The sequence below is a fragment of the Aythya marila genome (genome assembly GCF_965140915.1).
Source record: "Aythya marila genome assembly, chromosome: 3".
Lineage (NCBI taxonomy): Eukaryota > Metazoa > Chordata > Aves > Anseriformes > Anatidae > Aythya > Aythya marila.
This window is the reverse complement of record NC_139044.1, coordinates 47839568-47857227: the sequence shown is the minus strand read 5'-3', so window position 1 is coordinate 47857227 and position 17660 is coordinate 47839568. Positions and strand designations below refer to the sequence as shown.

General features: G+C 36.2%; 1 protein-coding gene across 1 annotated transcript in view; it reads right to left on the bottom strand.

Moving 5' to 3' along the window:
- PRKN (parkin RBR E3 ubiquitin protein ligase) overlaps positions 1–17660 on the bottom strand; it is a 775548-nt gene that overhangs the window by 410900 nt on the left and 346988 nt on the right. The window contains exon 5 of the mRNA XM_082758445.1: positions 427–510. Within this exon, the coding sequence (XP_082614571.1) occupies positions 427–510 (84 nt within the window). The remainder of the gene's footprint in view (positions 1–426; positions 511–17660) is intronic.

Below are 17660 nucleotides of genomic sequence, written 5' to 3'. Positions count from 1 at the left end.
AACCACATGACAGGTCATAAAGTAGCAAGCAGTGTAAAGAATCAGCTTCAAAAAGCTTGAAAATCTGACACGAAAAATCTGATTTGCAAGATGAAATCTGAAGCTTTCAGGGCATTACTATACATAAAATTACGAAAAAAAAACATTTACTACACATAAGTATTACACTCTGCATTTCAGGTATGCATACTTGAATACCTAAGAGCTCTGCTTCAGTAAAAGCAATCAAAATTTTCTTCCTTCACCCTACACAGCAACTAACCATGTTCTCCTGGAAGAACTGGAGATGTGTATTATCTGATGCTACACAACTCTTCTAAAGCACACCCTGCACATTAATTCACAACAATTTGCAGAATTCTGATATGTTTAGAATTGATACGAATGATTTTCATAAGTACTTGGGTAAACATGGTAATATCTTACCGCAATAGTTCCATCGCACCTTTGGGACTGGCAGACACCTGTTATTCTGTTTGGAATCAGTACATCATCCCAGCAAGATGGGCCCTGCAAAAGAAAACAGAACATATAACGGTTTTAATCTACTTAACACATAAATGCATAAAAGTTGGTTTTGTTCCTCTCTTCCTACTCCCACTTCTTTTTTAGAGTTTTGCTAACAGTTTTACTAAATGAATGCTGAAAAAGTACAATCAAATCACATGAGAATATCCATAAGAAAAGCTCAATAATTAATGTATATAGTTCCTCCATTCCAAGTTCAACATTGTGAACAGGAGGCAACACAGTGTGTTTTCTCAGTTTAAGACTGAGACTAACTCAGTTATGATTAAAAGGCTACAAAGATTCATCTTCTGATTCAACACAGCTAGTCTACAGCTGACTGTGGGCAAAAAGGAAAAAAGAGTTGAAGATTGAAATCAGAAATACTGGAACATAAAATAGGTTAAGTAGTTTTTCTATATTTGCTGTTTAAGTAACAGTTCACTCCTAAGTACACTAAAAACAAAGAAAACACGAAACATATAAAACAACTAAGACAGTATCAATAATTAAAATATGTATTACTCTTAATACTCAGAGCATTTTGAACCAAAACATCACAAAATATTCAAAATTTACTTATGTCCTGAAGTGGTGAATGGGAAGATGGCGTTTCTGAATTCCCTCTATATTTCTTTCCTAATAATCATTTAAATGTGATGATTTATTAATTAAAATTTTCCGATCTTTACTAAACACTCAGGTAGCATTTCAGTGGAATTGACTGTCATAGCTCCTAGGTATCATTCCTGAATGGTAACAGTTACCTCAAAATTCAGCGTGTATATATAAAACTATATTTACTTCCTCTGTGCATATCACTTAATATTAGCATGCATTTAATTCCATCTCCTACTTCACTGACTAGTAATTGAGTGTCCTAAGAATCTTTCAGCATGCCTTCACTCATGCCATCATTTTTAATTCTACTGAACTATTTATTATGTAAAAGCATCATCACCATACAATACACCATTTAATAAATACCATGAACACTGTTCGTTTCTGCATAGACCATTGCAGAACATCATTGGTCACCAACCTCCCCTGTGAATAGTGATCATCATCTCTGTCCTTTCTTTCCTCTCAGTAAATTGCCTTCCAGGCAAGAATCTTATGGCAGTTTAGTCTCCTTAGAGCCAATAATTATGGAACTATGTAAATGTCTTTTAGAAATCCAAGTACCTTACCTAACTATTCTCTCATTCACTCTAACTTATACCTCAGAGAACTCTCAAGAAGAATGCTGTAAAGTCATGACCAATCCTTAAAAAAAGTCCTAAGCTCTCCCTGATATGGCATATTTATCTGTTCATTGACTCTTCACTTTAGAATATTTTCTATTCTGTTCAGAATGGACTTTAGACTTTACAGCCCAGACTTGCTGGATTGGTCCTGAAACTTTTCTCTTCTTTTAAAGACCAGTCACATAATGCACCTTCCAGTTTTATGGAATCAGGATGATTTTGTGAGAGAGGTTGTGAACTCTGTTTCAAGTTTTGCTATTTCATACCAAGTCCTTCAGAACTCAAGCACTAATTCTGACATGTTTTCCTTCCATTTGTTCCATAAGGAATTCTTACCAACGCTCATATTTCAGATAAGGCCTGTGCCAATACCTAAAGAGGTTTCTAAATGGTACTGCCCAGTTTCTTCCATGGATGAACAAGCTAAATAACTAATCCTCTATGAATGCATCTCTTGTATAGCAATCATATGTTGGTCTCGTACACTTTCTGCTGCTGCTATACTTTAAGAGGACTGAGTAAGTTTTTCTGTTGTTTGCAACTTATAACCTTTTTTTTCCCAACTGCATAATTGCAGTCTTATATTTAAGGTGCCTTTTTTTTTTTACTTCTTTAATTACTCCTAATCTTTCTGAAAGATGCCCCTGCGACTCTAATAACCCCCCTCCTTTTGTCTTTAACCTTAAAATTCAGTCACATAAGCTTCCTTTCAGTTCTCCTTAAATTTCTGTGCACATGATCTTTAATTCTAGCATCGTGTCCATGCCTCCTACAATACTTAGCTCCTTTTAGCTGTTATGTAGCTTCCTTTAAAAAAAAATATATTAAACATAATACTAGTAGCTTTCTCAGATTCCAGGACGATTCTGAATGTAAATACATTATGGTCACTGTTAAAGAACAGATCTTCGTTACTGAGATTATAAATAAGGTCTGCTGCATAACCTTCTGTCGCAGGTTCTGTCCATAAGACAGCCTGACAGCACCTAAAAGCTTACTCTTGGGAACACAGCCTGATGTGATACTTACCTAATTTTCATGGAAGCAATTGAAGTAGCTCACTATCATTGTTTTTCGTGCACTTTTAAGTTTTTGATTTTCTCAGCATGTTAGACTATCATCATCTGGTCAAGTGGCTGCTAATGGGAGCCTTACATTTTTCCTTCTCAGGCATACAATTTTATTCCCTAAGAACACTGTGTTTCTCACTGGCTTGTCAAAGATAAAGACAACTAACAAGTTAATCTCTCTTTAACATCTATCCTTCTACCTTCATATTCACATTATCCTTCTACCTTCATATTCACATTTGTTAGTATGCATTTATTAAAACAGGTATTTTTCCTATTTAGTATGTTTGTATCTCTCTGGATAATCCTCATGTAATTTACGTACTCAGGCAGAGGGTACTAGAGAGAAGTGGCAAGAAGGAAAGGTGCTTTATAAAATTATTTTAAAAATACATAGACCCTGAAGCACCAACACTTCATCTGATCCCTTTAATAAGATCAACAGTAAATTATCCCATTACTTCATCCCTTGTCATTAACCCTTTATTCTGCTTTCACCTGCATGATTGATATGAGACTTTCAAAGTCAATAGTGCTAGGCCAATACACACAAGAAAGAGTCATGAGATTGCTACACAATAATAAAATTTTAGTCTCATGAGTAAAAGCAATTCTGTTAGATATATGTTATCAGGTATGGTACTGATTAGTTGATTGGAGAAGTAGAAAGTATTTCAAGCCAGACTTTTTTTTTTTTAAACAGTTACTAATCCTTTATCTTCACTAGAGTTATTTCAGAAGAAGGCTTCCCTATATTCAATAGTTCTCAGGTCTGGGTCCATAATCAGAAAAAAAATTTAAGGCGGCATAGTAATTTTTAAACAAAAAAGAACATGCACAGAAGATCATTTGTAAGGTTGATATTCCAGAAAAATGCCTATTTCAAATTGATTTGAGTGTGACTATATTGATTATGCCACAGTAGTATTAGAAACCAGCAGCTGATTTTCAAAATTTAATCAAGAAATCATTCTTACAGAAACCACAACAGAACTCATGTAATAGTCACTCGTTTGAGTTCAGCATCTACAAGTAGCATAGGATCAGGTCCAAATACACTTAATACAGCAATATCCTTTTTATTACTGACAGTAACTACAATATAATGTGAGTTTTAAAGATAAGGTCCCATCTTGAAAGGAAAGCTAGCATGCTTTCCCACCATGTGGCATGGTGTGACCTTAGTCATCTCACACTCTGCAATAACTTCCTTTAGACACTTCTCGTGCATACCAAAGTTGTCTTCACAAGAAACAGCTCTCTGTTCAACAAGAGAAGGAACTAGCAGCACAGTCCCACAATATCAGCAGCCACTTAGCTGTTCACTCACACTGTAGACAGATTGATCAAGTAGCAGAAGTCTAAGAGGGACAAAGTATTTTTCCTTTGTGCCCAACTGTGAGAAGTGGGAGAAATATATACATGTATATATGTATATAAGATACATATGCATATAATGCATTATATATGTATTTTATATATATATATATATATATATATATATATATATATATATATATATATATAAAATAAAACAAAATCTCCCTCCCCCCAAATCAATGCATTACTTTCCACATTCATAATAAGAGCAATTCTCCTTTCCCAGATATATGCTTGGGCTTCTTCCATGGTCATACTTTAAAATTAATGATAATGTAATACACTTCTAAAAGATTTAGCATGTTTGGGAATTTTAGTTTTCCACCTTCAAAAAACAGTGAAAGAGACATATGTCCTTGAAAAACACTGACTTCAAAGTGTTCATGTTTCTTTAGCAACAGCACTGCTAAATGTCATTGCTATAATTGTGCCAGAATAAAATTAGGAATTCTGGTGAGATAAGCACTTTAAAATGCAATTTTTGTGTTGCTCTTTCTCTAGTCTAAGAAAAGCCTGTCAACTGCGGACCAGCCAATCACTTGCGTTGTTGTAACGCCATGTGCTGCAGTGTTTGTAATTATTAGTTTACATTTATCAAGAACACACTGTGAGAAGAACAAAGCCTTCTGATTGCCAGGTTAAAGAAACTGCCCTTCTTGTATGCAGCCATGGAGAAAAGCTACGCATTAAAATGAATGTACCAGAGCAGACATTTTCTGGTATATAAAACAGAAAAATGGCAGAATAAATATAAATAGGAAGAACACCACTATATCATCGAATTAGGAAAAAGTAATGCCACATACAGTTGAATATTTACCATACAAGTGGGTATGGTAATTTTTATGCTATGGAAGTGTGGTAGCTGTTCCTTCCTTTTTTGAGGTAGGAAAAAAAAGACAAACAAGCCCAAACCAACAGCAATAGCAAAACAGCAAATGGCATATCAAATTTCAACTTAAGCTCCTATGCAGTATATGAAGAACAGGGAGGACTGAGGTGTTTTTCCCTAAGTACAAGGGGAATACTGGAAGTCTGTGCACATCCACCAGCATGCTGTACTGGTAGACTGCAGAGTAGATAGTACATTGTACTCCCAGTGTACTTTCCATCCAGTGGCCAAGATCTGACTTTGGCTGAAATTCATTTAGACTTCTACAATACAACGATCACTTAAAAAAAAAAATCTCTGTGAAGAGAAGTAGTTTTAGAGATCTCAAATGACAAATTATTCAAGATGTAGTTGCTGACTGAACTGTTGACCTGTGAAGTAAGGGAAAGGTCAGAAACAGAGGTCAGCAATAGAATCCAGTGATTCAAAGACTTTGAATCATTTAAAAGGCTGAAAACTATCCATGTATTTAATGCTTTGTATTTTCCCTGCTTTATATTCTCCCCTTGTGAACAATATGCAGCAGAATATCATTAAAACACATCTTTGTACCTGCTAATACCTACATGAGAGACATAAATCATTAAAATGTTGAGCAAATGACCCAACCAAGGGACAAGTATTAATGCAGAAGGATTTTCAAAAGAATGTAAGAAATTCTAGGTACTTGAGGGGGGTTTGAAATCAGCATATAAGTCACTGAAAAAGTGCTAAATCTAATGCGAGTCATGCAAGCACTCAGACTCTTCTGCAAAATAATGGTTATTAACCTGTCTAAATGAGAGTATTTGAAGAGTTAACTCTTGTATGATGCCCCCTCAGCATGAGCTTAGTATCTTATGACAATAAGACAAGAGTGCTCTCCAGTATGCGAGGATCATTAAAAAAAAAACAAAAAACACCTGGCTTCCTTTTTTGCTGTTCCATAACACAGGAATAAGCACTGAATTTCCACTTTTAACTGCCTCCAGTGCCAGTATGGAAGGAAAATACTGTCTCCCAGAGAACAACAATTGGGAAATACCCTGACAACAAACAGGCATACAGAGACACAGCTTAATACATACATAAATACTACATGAACAGCAATGGATCCCACCTACTATCACAAACCTAACATCTTAGCAGAGATGACAATTTTTTTTAGCTGTTGTTTTCTTTTGCTCTTCTCAGCGTCAAAGAAGAGGTCAATTCCTGGAGGCTCACCAGTGTCTCAGGACCAATGGGAAGGCTGGAGAAGGGTTAGCTGGTGGAACAGCCCCAAGGAACTGGAAAAATCCTGAGTATGTCAAAGGAAAGAAAGAACTTTTTCTTGAACAGAAAACAGTTTCAAGCCTGATTACCACTGGTAAAAAAGTGTTCTCAGTATCCCTAACCTAGAACAGGATTTGTTCTTCAAGCTCCACACTTCCTATTCAATTGACACTGACGAATGCTAGATTGTTTGTTCTATGCACAGTACATGATGACACATTTAAGTAAGATCTTCCATTCTATTAATGCAATAATGGAGATGACAAATGAAGACTGTTAGATAAACCTGTTAAGAATTCATGAAACGTACCAGTATAACTTAAGAGCTATCTGATCATCTTTTCAAGCACTTATGAGGAATAACCTCACTACTATGTGAATGATACGCAATTAGACCCAGAAGAAAAAAAAGTCAGTCACATGATGTGTTTCTAATAGTAAACAGATTTACTACTGAATAGATGTGAGATCTCCAGTCTACTTGAATCATAACATTTATGTAGAACTCCATGTTCCAGAATTCCTTATATCTTGATGATTACGAATACAATTAGACTATGTTTATTAGATGCTTGCTAGATTTCTACTGAATACTCAGATGTCATATAGATGTTACTTATTCTCAAGTAAAATTCCATGAATAGTAGTACTTGGATTTACACAAAATGCATTTCTTAAAATTCCTGAAGCACAGTCTAACAGCATCCATCAGCAGAGATAGAAGACAATTTTGTAAATATTGCACAGTGCTTGCTAGCCTTTTACAGATGTTTTACTTAAAATACTTGATAAATTATTACCTTACGTAATCTATTGCAGGTAAAAGCTACCAGACTGGCAACTTTTATGACCAAAATTCTCTCCTTAGCCACAAACCTCATTACAGGGGCTGAAGTAATTAAATACCCACAGTTTACACAGATCTTCAAAGGCTGCTCCTAGTAACGAGAGGAATTAGCATTCTGAACTACTAATATTTTGACTTTTCCTCTGAAAGGGATACTAGCTGACTAGGACACGGGTAGCAGGATATATGGATGTGATAGGCCATTTGTTTAACAGTGAAGCTCTTTTCTCCTGCACATCACACTTCAATACATACTACCGTGAGTGATGTAAGTTCTCATGTCCCACCAAAGCAGCGGAGAGAGTGCCTCCCACTGCACATTTCACTGGAGGTAAAGCTCACCCATATACCAATGACTGACTCTGATGTGGCATCTACTGTGCTGCGTACTATATGGGAAAGAAAAGACTACCAAATGAGACCTAGGGCTAGTTTTAATGAGGTTTGCAGAAAAGGAGTAGGAAGACTATAATTAACTACTTAGTCTACACAGCACATTTCAGAAAAAAGAAAATCTTTTAGTTATTATTGATTTGGGATGCTAGATCAATAAAGCACATGGATAGCTTTATTCATATGAGAAATAATGCTGAAGTAGAGTTAATCACATGTTTTGAGTCTTTGCAAGATTGTACCTACTTGTTTGATTTATACTGGTATCTTAGAGATTAAATTCCTTGCAAAGTGCCCAGCCTAATTAGTAAATTGACAGTTTTATATCAATAGTTATAACTCTTCCAAAATGAAGTAGCTGACAATTTGCTGAACTGTATGAAGTTGTGCAATTAGGAAGACTTCCTGCGTGACAGTTATTTCAAATCAAATATAAGAGAATCACATATCTAACTGGAAATGCAGGAAAACTTTAATGAAATATTTTCTATTGTTATTTAATTGATAGTTACTTTCTTTCTAATCACAGGTATCACTTTTAAAAAAAGAGATTTTAGTGTGTTCACAGATTTTCTTAAAAATTCTGGTCTTTATTCTTTCACATTGTATTCTGGGACATATCTGCAAGAGTAACTCCACTGTTCTCAAGTAAATGAGCAAGGGCTCATACAAAGACATTGAAGATAAAGGTTGTTCATAGTAATCTCTATATCAATAGTATTTTAAAAATGCTGCCATGTTGCTAGCTCAAACATTTTTTTTCTGTAATATAGGCAAAAAATGATTCAAAAGGCTACTTCTGGACTGTTATTTTTTATAGGCCTTCCCCACCAAAAAGGGGCAAAAAGAACTAGAAAAATTCAAATACAACTGCATGTGAGAAACTGAACTGGAAGAGTCCTGCTTGACTGCCTGAGGAACATAGAGAGACAGTAGTCTAGAAAGAAAGATACAACTTTACGAAAAAAGAAATGGATAAAAAAATACTATTCAAATTAGAAGTTATTAGCCTGATGGATTATCTATAAATGCAAAACACATAATTTGTGGTTCCTCCCCACAAATTGCTTTATCAAGACTGAAAGAAGAAAACAACCAGAGAAAATACTTGAAACTCTCGCAATGCATCTACTGTGTCGGTTGAAGTTATATTGTTAAAATGATGTATGTATTTAGGTGTTTAGTGTTAACACTAATAGACCCTACTGAAGATTGTTAATCCAGGAGCAGAATAAAAGTAACAAACATCAGACCCCAGTAGCTTCAGTTGGTCTTGCTGCCATAGGGACAATTCAAGCACCTTCCTGAAGAAACCAGATGACTATGAGCCAAAGGACATGAGAAGATGTGAGAAGAAAAGTCACAGCCTCAAAGACATGCCTCCTTTGGACCAGGTTCTGAGCTTACCTTACCTGAGCAGGAGAGAGAGGGCTCCTGTTTTTAGAGCTTCAATTATCTACATTAAAACAGTAACTGGCAAATTAATGCCGATTAGATTAGTGTAAAGACTGTTTTTGAAATCCATCCAAAATACTGCTCATATTCCCTCCCTTTTTCACCCTGAAGTCACACTTACAAAGCTGTAAGCAGACTAACTGTGCATTCAAAATTAATTCACACCTCAGGTTTTTCCAAAATGGTAGCTGTTGGCACCACATAGATATCACTTTCCAGGGTGGGCTGTGAGGAGAAGCTCCAGGAAGAGGCCTCATCCCCAGGTACCACCAGGGCCTGGCTATGGGAGGCAGCCTCCCAGGGCCCCTGCTCATTGGCCAGGGCTCCCCCTCAGCTCAGTGCAAGGGCCACAGGCTTAGCACAAGTTAAAAAACAATCACATAATGATGAAGTATTCCTTATCATATAAGCGTCACCAGCTGTCGTGCAGGTTGTTGGCCAGATTGATCCAGCCCACTGAGGCTGCCCACAGCTTCCCAGGAGCTGCTCTCCCCAAGCCTGAGAGCTCTGAGGGGACATCAGCTATCTGGAGGCAAGGCGCCTCTGGTATCTCACTGAGAATCTTCAAGTCTTCCAGTCTCTACAAAACTGGGCAGTTAGGTTAAAACTCTTTAATGTCTCTAAACGATATTGGATATATATTTGAAGTTTAGTATGGAAAGGTGTTGGTGATTCTATAATCCACAATAAAGAGGGAGACATTGAGCTTCTTCATTAAGCAGACTATTTCATATCAGATTAGGTAGAAGATACTTTCTTTGTGAAAGTTCATTCATTTTGGAGTTGCAATTAAAACATGATGTCAAACAGAATTTCATCTCACAATTTTAAGTATTTCTGTAGAGCTGCAGAAGATCTGACTAGTCCTGCAATTCAAAGACTTATAAATTATGCCTGCATGGGAAATACATGAATTGAATAAAGCAGTGCACAAAAACACATTAAATCTAAATTAATTCCACATACAGACCCCAAAATACAATTAGTGATTTCCTAATAATGCCTATTAGACACCTTGCAACACAAATTCACTTGAGTTGCAGTTGAACAAAAATAATAAATGAAAGAGATAAAAAACACAAGGTTCATGAATAGTCTATAGTAATAATTTGATTCAGATATGATAACTGCATGTCACCATTTAAATTTAAATATTTTTCCTTAAGGATTTTAAGACCTTTTAACTGATAGATGAAGTTAGAACAGTCCCATGTAGACAATACTGCAAGCCCTCAGCTCATCCATTGACTTTAGTAGCTCACCATTAGACAATACTTCTAAAGACTACAGTGAGATCTACTCAGGCTCTGGTAGTTCTCTATTGAGAGGATACTGCCCTCCTTCAGTATGCATCCCTGACATTCCCTTTGATTCTCTGTGCTAAGATCTACAGTGCCTTATTTCCTCTGCTTTTAAATTGTCTGAAGGGTCTTCTGCCTGTTCCTTTTGCCCACACTCAGAGAAGGCTAGATAATTTAATGAAAGGGAAAAATAAGGCAAAAAAATGCTAATGGATTCTAAGAAGAAATTTCTCAACTAATCAACACAAAGGTCTAAAGCAGAAAGGCCACAGGCAAGACAACTTCTAGGTGATCAAGTAAATTTTTGAGTTACTATAGTTATATAAACTGTAAAAATCAAGATTACACACTGCAGTACCTCTAGAAAATAGATTGCTCTATAATCCATTTTTGATTTTACACATAATCAAAAACCCTGAAAGACAAAACATTACCATTTCCAGCAACAGTATCTCAAATGTTCCAAAAGGAAGATAATAGGATATCAAAAGTTTTTTAAAAGCTAAAGAACAAACTACACATATGTTAAAGCCTAGTATTGCCGCCTTTGCTGATTTTTCCAAGTGCTGTTGTTGTAAACTTCACATACCCACACATGAACGCATTTTTATTTTAAATGTACAGAAATGCAGAAAATCCTGCATTAGGTGGATTATTCAGATTTATTCAAGATTCATTTAAGGTTATGTTTTGAACATCCTTTCTTTTGTTGAAGATGAAAAAAGCACAATCCTGCTAACACACAAAACAAATAAATTATGCTTCTTAAAGCATTCATGTAGTGTTAAAGAATTAAAGCTGTGCCAGGCAGGTCAGTAAAAGCTTCATGACAGATTGTGTGTGTCACACAAAAACCTCAGCTGGCAGGCAGGCATTTGAGCATACAAACACCAGTAAGAACAGCTAGTAAGACAGCCTGGGAAGAAATAAATAAAAATCAGGAAAAGAAAAAATGGGAAAAAAATCAGGAAAAGGGACCAAGAAGTCCAACGAAAACAAAGCAGGAACTAGAAACATGGACAAGCAAGCACTCACATCTTTGCAATAGAACTGCCACATAACTGTTGCAGGACACAGAAGAGAGGGTCTCTTCTCACAGCAGCAAATTCCAAATCCAAGAGCCAATTTCAGATTAGAGTACCTGCAATTTATCTGAGCCTGAATCTGATCTATGCTAAATCCATTGAAGTAGACAAGTATTACACTAAGAGTAAAAATATTGACAAATTAGAGTTCTGTGCAATCACCAATTGTATGAAGTTTAACAAGAACAAATACCAGATTCTGCACCTAGGATGGGGCAACCCTGGCTGTATGGACAGGCTGGGGGAAAAGAAGCAGGAGAACAGCCCTGCAGAAAGAGATCTGGGGAATTTTGGTCAACAGCAAGTTGAATAGTAGTCAGCATGCCCTGGCAGTCAAGAGGATCAACTGTACCCTGGGATGCATCAAGCACAGCATTACTAGCTAGTCAAGAAAAGTGGCTGTCCCGCTCTGCACCAGTGTGGTCTTAGCTCAAATACTGTGTGCAGTTCTGGGAGCTTCAACATAAGAAGGACATAAAGCTATTATAGTGTCCAAAGGAGGGCTACAAAGATGGTGCAGGGTCCAGAGAGTAAGACATAAAAGAAGCAGAGGTCATTGCATTTGTTCAGCCCAGAACAGAGGAAGCTGAAGAAAGGCCTCATGGTGGCCTGCAGCTTCCTCACAAGGGGAGCGGATCTTTGCCCCCCCCCCCCCTTTTTTTTCCCTCCTTTTTTTTTTTTTTTTTTCTTCTTTTTTTTGGCAGCAACAGGACCTGAGGGAATGGAACAAAGCTGTGTCAGTGGAGGCTCAGGTTGGATATTAGCAAAAGGTTCTTCACTGAGAGGGTGGTCAGGCACTGGAACAGGCCCCTAGTGCAGTTGTCACAGCCCCAAGTCTGGGGAGTTCAAGAAACATTTGGGCACTGCTGTCAGACATATGGCTTGATTTCCAGGTGGTCCTGTGCAGAGCCCGGAATTGGACTGCATGATCTTTGTGGGTCCATTCTGACTCCGTGTATTTTACAAAAAAAAAGTCCATTACCGTTTCCAGTAAAGTGACCTGTAGAAATCTGACATGCAAGCGAAGTTCAGCACCCTATCACATACATCAAGGCATTGCATATACAGGGAGGAGTACAACTGGATACAAAACAACCACTGAACACCACTACCAAATAATGAGATACATTCCTGCAATCTAGTATCAGACCCCCAGACTATCCCCAAAACAGTGCTTTGAAGACTGCAGCTGAAAGCCTTTTCTCCTCTTCCCCCAGGTCCATGAACCTTGAATGGATTTATTTTTTTGAAACCACACACTGGCACAGTTTAACCACCAGACTAGATAGAAAATGCCTTAACTCAATCTTTTATGACTTTTCAACTACATCACAAAAGAAGCGAAGAAACTCAGGCTAAAGGAACATTGAACCCAGCTTTCCTGTTTTCTGACACAAGCTCTTGAGGAGGCCACTGCATAAAAGGCGTACCTCTCTGAATTTTCTAACAACTTGATCTTGTTTGTACATACAGGATGATCTCCATGAAGGTCTTGAAAGAGATTAAATTGGAGAAATGCTTTGTTTCTTTATATCTACCTTGAATTGTTCATTTTTTTCTAGGAGTCGACTTGTTTAAACAAGATAATTTTAGTCATGACTATCAAATTTCTGTGCTCCAGTGTTCTGAAAAGACAGACAATTACAAGTTTCAAAAGGCAATTGAGTAAGGCACCATATTTCAAGCTGATCAGTGCTTTCCTGGATATAACTTCTGGTTTCCTTCCATACATTAGAATGAGATATTCTGAAGTATAAGAAGAGTAACTCTCCAGTCATTGCTGCTATGTATGAAGTTGCTTCACAGGCAGGAGTACACATAGTAATACATGTTTCTAAATCACTTGAAACAAACATACATAAAATACAATTTAATTTCAGGGTAAACATCAAATTTTCACTGGATTCTGAACAGCACTAGTGAAAGAGGTTTTATAGTATTTCCTTTACGGTGGTTAGGACTTACATTCAAGCAACTGAATCCAGTTATGGCTAAGACCTCTTGTAAACTGGGTATGCTAATCACCTCTTACTTAAAAAGAAAAAAAAAAACAACAACAACAACAAAAAAAAAAAAACATAAAGAGCAAGCCCTCAGAGACAAATTAAGGGTACTTCTACCTTGCATTGCTATACTGCATTTCCACAGGTTTTATTCTGCTGCCCGCCCCCCCCCCCCCCCCCCAAAGACAGTTTCCTTTCTCTTATTGCAACCTCTTATCTGTTTTGCTGGTCACAGGCAAAGACAGAAACATTATTGAAATATATCTGGCATATTATAATGCAGGACTAACGTTCTATCACTATGATCTTGTTGACCTTCCCTACCATTCTACATAAACCATGAAAACAAAACTGAGGTGATTCATTAGAACTGGTATTATGACTAATTAACAGATCATTCCCTATGAAGTGACTTAATCAGTACTTTTTATTCATCATTAGCAAGTTTAGCTATAATAAATGAAGATGCAATAGAAGGATCTAGAACTACCACTTCAATTTTAATTAGAACATAGATATACAGCACCATGTTATATATTAAACAAACAAGAATCTGCAGAAATTCCTTGAACACATGAACTAGCCCAGTCATTCAAGTCTATATAGCTTCTGTTTTTAATTGTCTTCTACTACTACAGTTCTTAAATATTTCTTCAATGCTCAGTTTCCATATTAGGTACAAATTGTTTTTCATGGTTATTTTATGGTCTTTATTTCACATTTTAGTCTCTCCTGGTCTGAACAGATATTACATCTGCAGAGCAATCAATAGCCCCCAACTGCAATTCTGTAAACAAGACAATTATAATTTCAGAGGATGGCTTCTTTCCACAAAGAGAAAGCATATGCAATCCTATCACCACTATGGAGCACACACTTTAGGCAAGAAAACAGAGCATCTCCTTGTGAAAACTGGTAACAGACACTACAAAGTGAGTATATCTGACAAAAGTCAAGGTTCTAATACGTAACGTATTCAACGTATTTGAAAGAATACAAATAATTAACCATCTTCATTCAGTCATTAATCAATGTGTATACATTCTTAACGCTGTCTCTCAATTTACGAGGTGCTTTATTTGTCTATGATCAGACTTGGGAGAAAAAGAGCTACCACATGCGCTTAACTATTCTTTCAGCAATAAGTCATAACAGCATCTAATGTCTTTAATACTTGCATTAATTTGGAATACCAGCAACACCAAAGATTAATAAAACATTATAAACACAGAGTTGTAATAATCACTGATAAGACCATTTTATGAAGATTTTTTTTACAAATAGTTTCGTTATCTTCTTTTTAATTCATAACAATATTCTTTCATTAATTCCACTTGAACAATTTCTGAGTTGTCAATACATGGTCAGAAGTTCTCCTCTCATACAATTTCTGTGTACTGGAATGTCAAACAGATACTTTCAGCTTATTGTCATTTTGACAATACACATAGAACTTAAAAAAAAAGAAGAGAGAAAAGGAAAACAGTCTAAGAAAATCAGCCTCATAACTCATAATCTAAAACACCTGTACACGCTTGGGAGGATGCAGTAGGTGAAAGCTCAAGAATTGGAAAAATGTGACTGTTCTTTTTTTTAATCTCACTTTAAAATTTAGGTTTTTTTCTTATTTCTTTTTAGGTTATATCTTTTGAGAAAATACCTTGTTCTCTAGAGCTTTGGTTCTACTACTACAAGTATACATATATATGCATGATAATCATTCATAAGCATTTCATTATACAGTACAAATATCCACAGACTGTGTAAGACAAGTTCCTACTGCGTGTAACTGCTTTGAGACAAGTTGTCACATGAGAAATAAGAGAAGATGGCAAGTTGGTAATAATCAATTTTCTCTATTATATAAAAGCCTGACCAGAACCTGGTTTAGAATAACCCATAATTTAACATACATGTAAGTTCAGAAATATTACTAACAACCTTGATTTTAAAAAATTGTTACAGAAATGACTACTTGAAATAGTCCTACTGCCTTGCTATAGAATTAGGTTTTCCATTGAAATCAGAAGGGCTTCTTCTCTATTCGGATCTTAAAATAAAAAATAACAGTAATCAACCCCTGAGCCAGTATTGTCTACTTGAATTACAAACAAGCAACAACAAAAATCATCAGCTCTGTATTTCAAGCAAAACTCAGATTTTTACTTCTTCCTAGCAGACAAAGCCTGTATTCCCTATTACTCCAGAGGAAACTTTATTTTAAGCTCAGAGAAACAAATTGTCTTCTACAATCATGGTTTGCAATTAACTTCTCAGCTTTCATGTAAGTATAGAATTGATCTATCAATTCATGCATCATCACTTTTGTCTAATTACATGGTATGATCACAGGAAAAATATTCCACTATGGAAAATATACATATTTGTAGGTCTCCACTGATCCATTCTTTGAAAACATTTCCTTAGAAAACTAACTAGGTTCAAACTAGGTGTGGGGAAGAACAAAAACAAAACAAAACAAAAAAACCCTCTCCAACCCTTAACAGCTCATTTATAGCCATTTTATGTTTTTCTTTACAGCAGTGCCTGTTATCTCAAATTGATATGCATATACCAGCTTTACCTCATTTGTTATAAAAGCAAATGGACTTTCAAACACTTCTCTAGTTTTCCTTTAAAAGAAATAACCACAAATAAACATACAAGTGTCAGTGAAGTGCAGAAGTCACCTTTTGAAAAAAAGTCACCTTTTGAAACAAGCAACCCATCCTCCCCTCCACGTTAAGAGAGGTGTAATACAACAACAGCAAAAAGCATGCTGAACCATGTAAGGTCGATTTTACTGTGCATGCTCCAAAAAAAAAAGTCCTTGACATTGCTAATGTTTGTCTTGCGTATAGGTCCCACAGCCAAACCTCCATCTGGAAGAGATTTGAACTACTATCCAGAGGCATTTCAGGATCTGAACCAAAAGGTTTACAGCATTACAATCCAGTTAATTCTATTGCTTCTAATTCCAGCTGGACTTAAAGTCTTATCTCTGTGCTCCAGGCCTTCAGATACAGCCTATCACAGTAACACCAATTCCCAGAGAATTCAACTCCATGACCCAAGTGAGATTAAATCCCTCCAGATAGCTCAAGTAAATGGCTCATAACTCGTTTCTGTCACTTTCACTAATGCCTTTGTACCGTGAAAGAAACCAGCAAAGGTGTAAATATCTACAAATTATTAACTGCACTTTTTCCCTTGACTCCTATCAGTGATTCCAGTTGTCTGTTTCCTGCTGAGAACATCAGATATTTACTAGCTGAACTTTCTCTTTAAATACTGCACTAATCAGCTACTGCATATTTGTACTCCATCAACCTGAGTGCTGATATTTTGGTGAAACACAAACAGACACAGAGATATAAATGAATTCAGAAACACTGAGGGGAAGAGGAGACACACAGTTGATGCTAGCTGTACTTAAACTCCCTCAAATCAGGTAATCCCACAGTCCATTAATGTTAAATAGCTTCAACCAAACAAAAGTAGCAGTAAATTGAAAGGGAGATTTTCAGTTCTACTCATGTTTATTTTAAGGAACTGAAAACATGATTTCCAAATATTACTCAGGGACAAATGGAAGAGAAATGAGACATATTCTCAAAATGTTGTAGATTAACAGTGAAAGTTTCTATACATATATTAAAAACAAACCAACAGAAATGCATTACTATCTCAAGAAGTACTCTTAAAAAATAACTGTATAACTGTTGTCAAAGATTTTTTTTAAACCACCCCCATCCTTCCCCCCCCCCCTTTTTTTTTTTTGTCTTAAGTCTCAGGGAAAGAAGTAGTTCAGAGAAGAACATGAAGAAAAGAAAACAGAACGATCACTCTCCCAAAGTAGTCTCCAACATTAGAAGCAATTCTATTCCACTAGATTTTTAAAGTTCTAAGTAGAAAAAGAAGAAAATGTTCATATAGTCTGGATTTGACAATTTCAACCTGCTGAACATTTGTCTGTTCAGAGCACTGCAGAAAAACAAGCAAAGAGAAGTACCTACCAGAAACAGACCTCTTCTTTCCAGCAGGAAGAACTGGATAACTTATATACACTAAAAACCTTCAGAAGCAGTAAACCTGCACCTGCAGGTTTAAACCTGCAACACTATAATTACATTAAGCCCATAAAATTCTCCTCCACCATATCTAGGTACTAAGTTTCCCTTCAAGACTATAGCTGACAAATGGGTGAGGATCTTCACATAAACAAG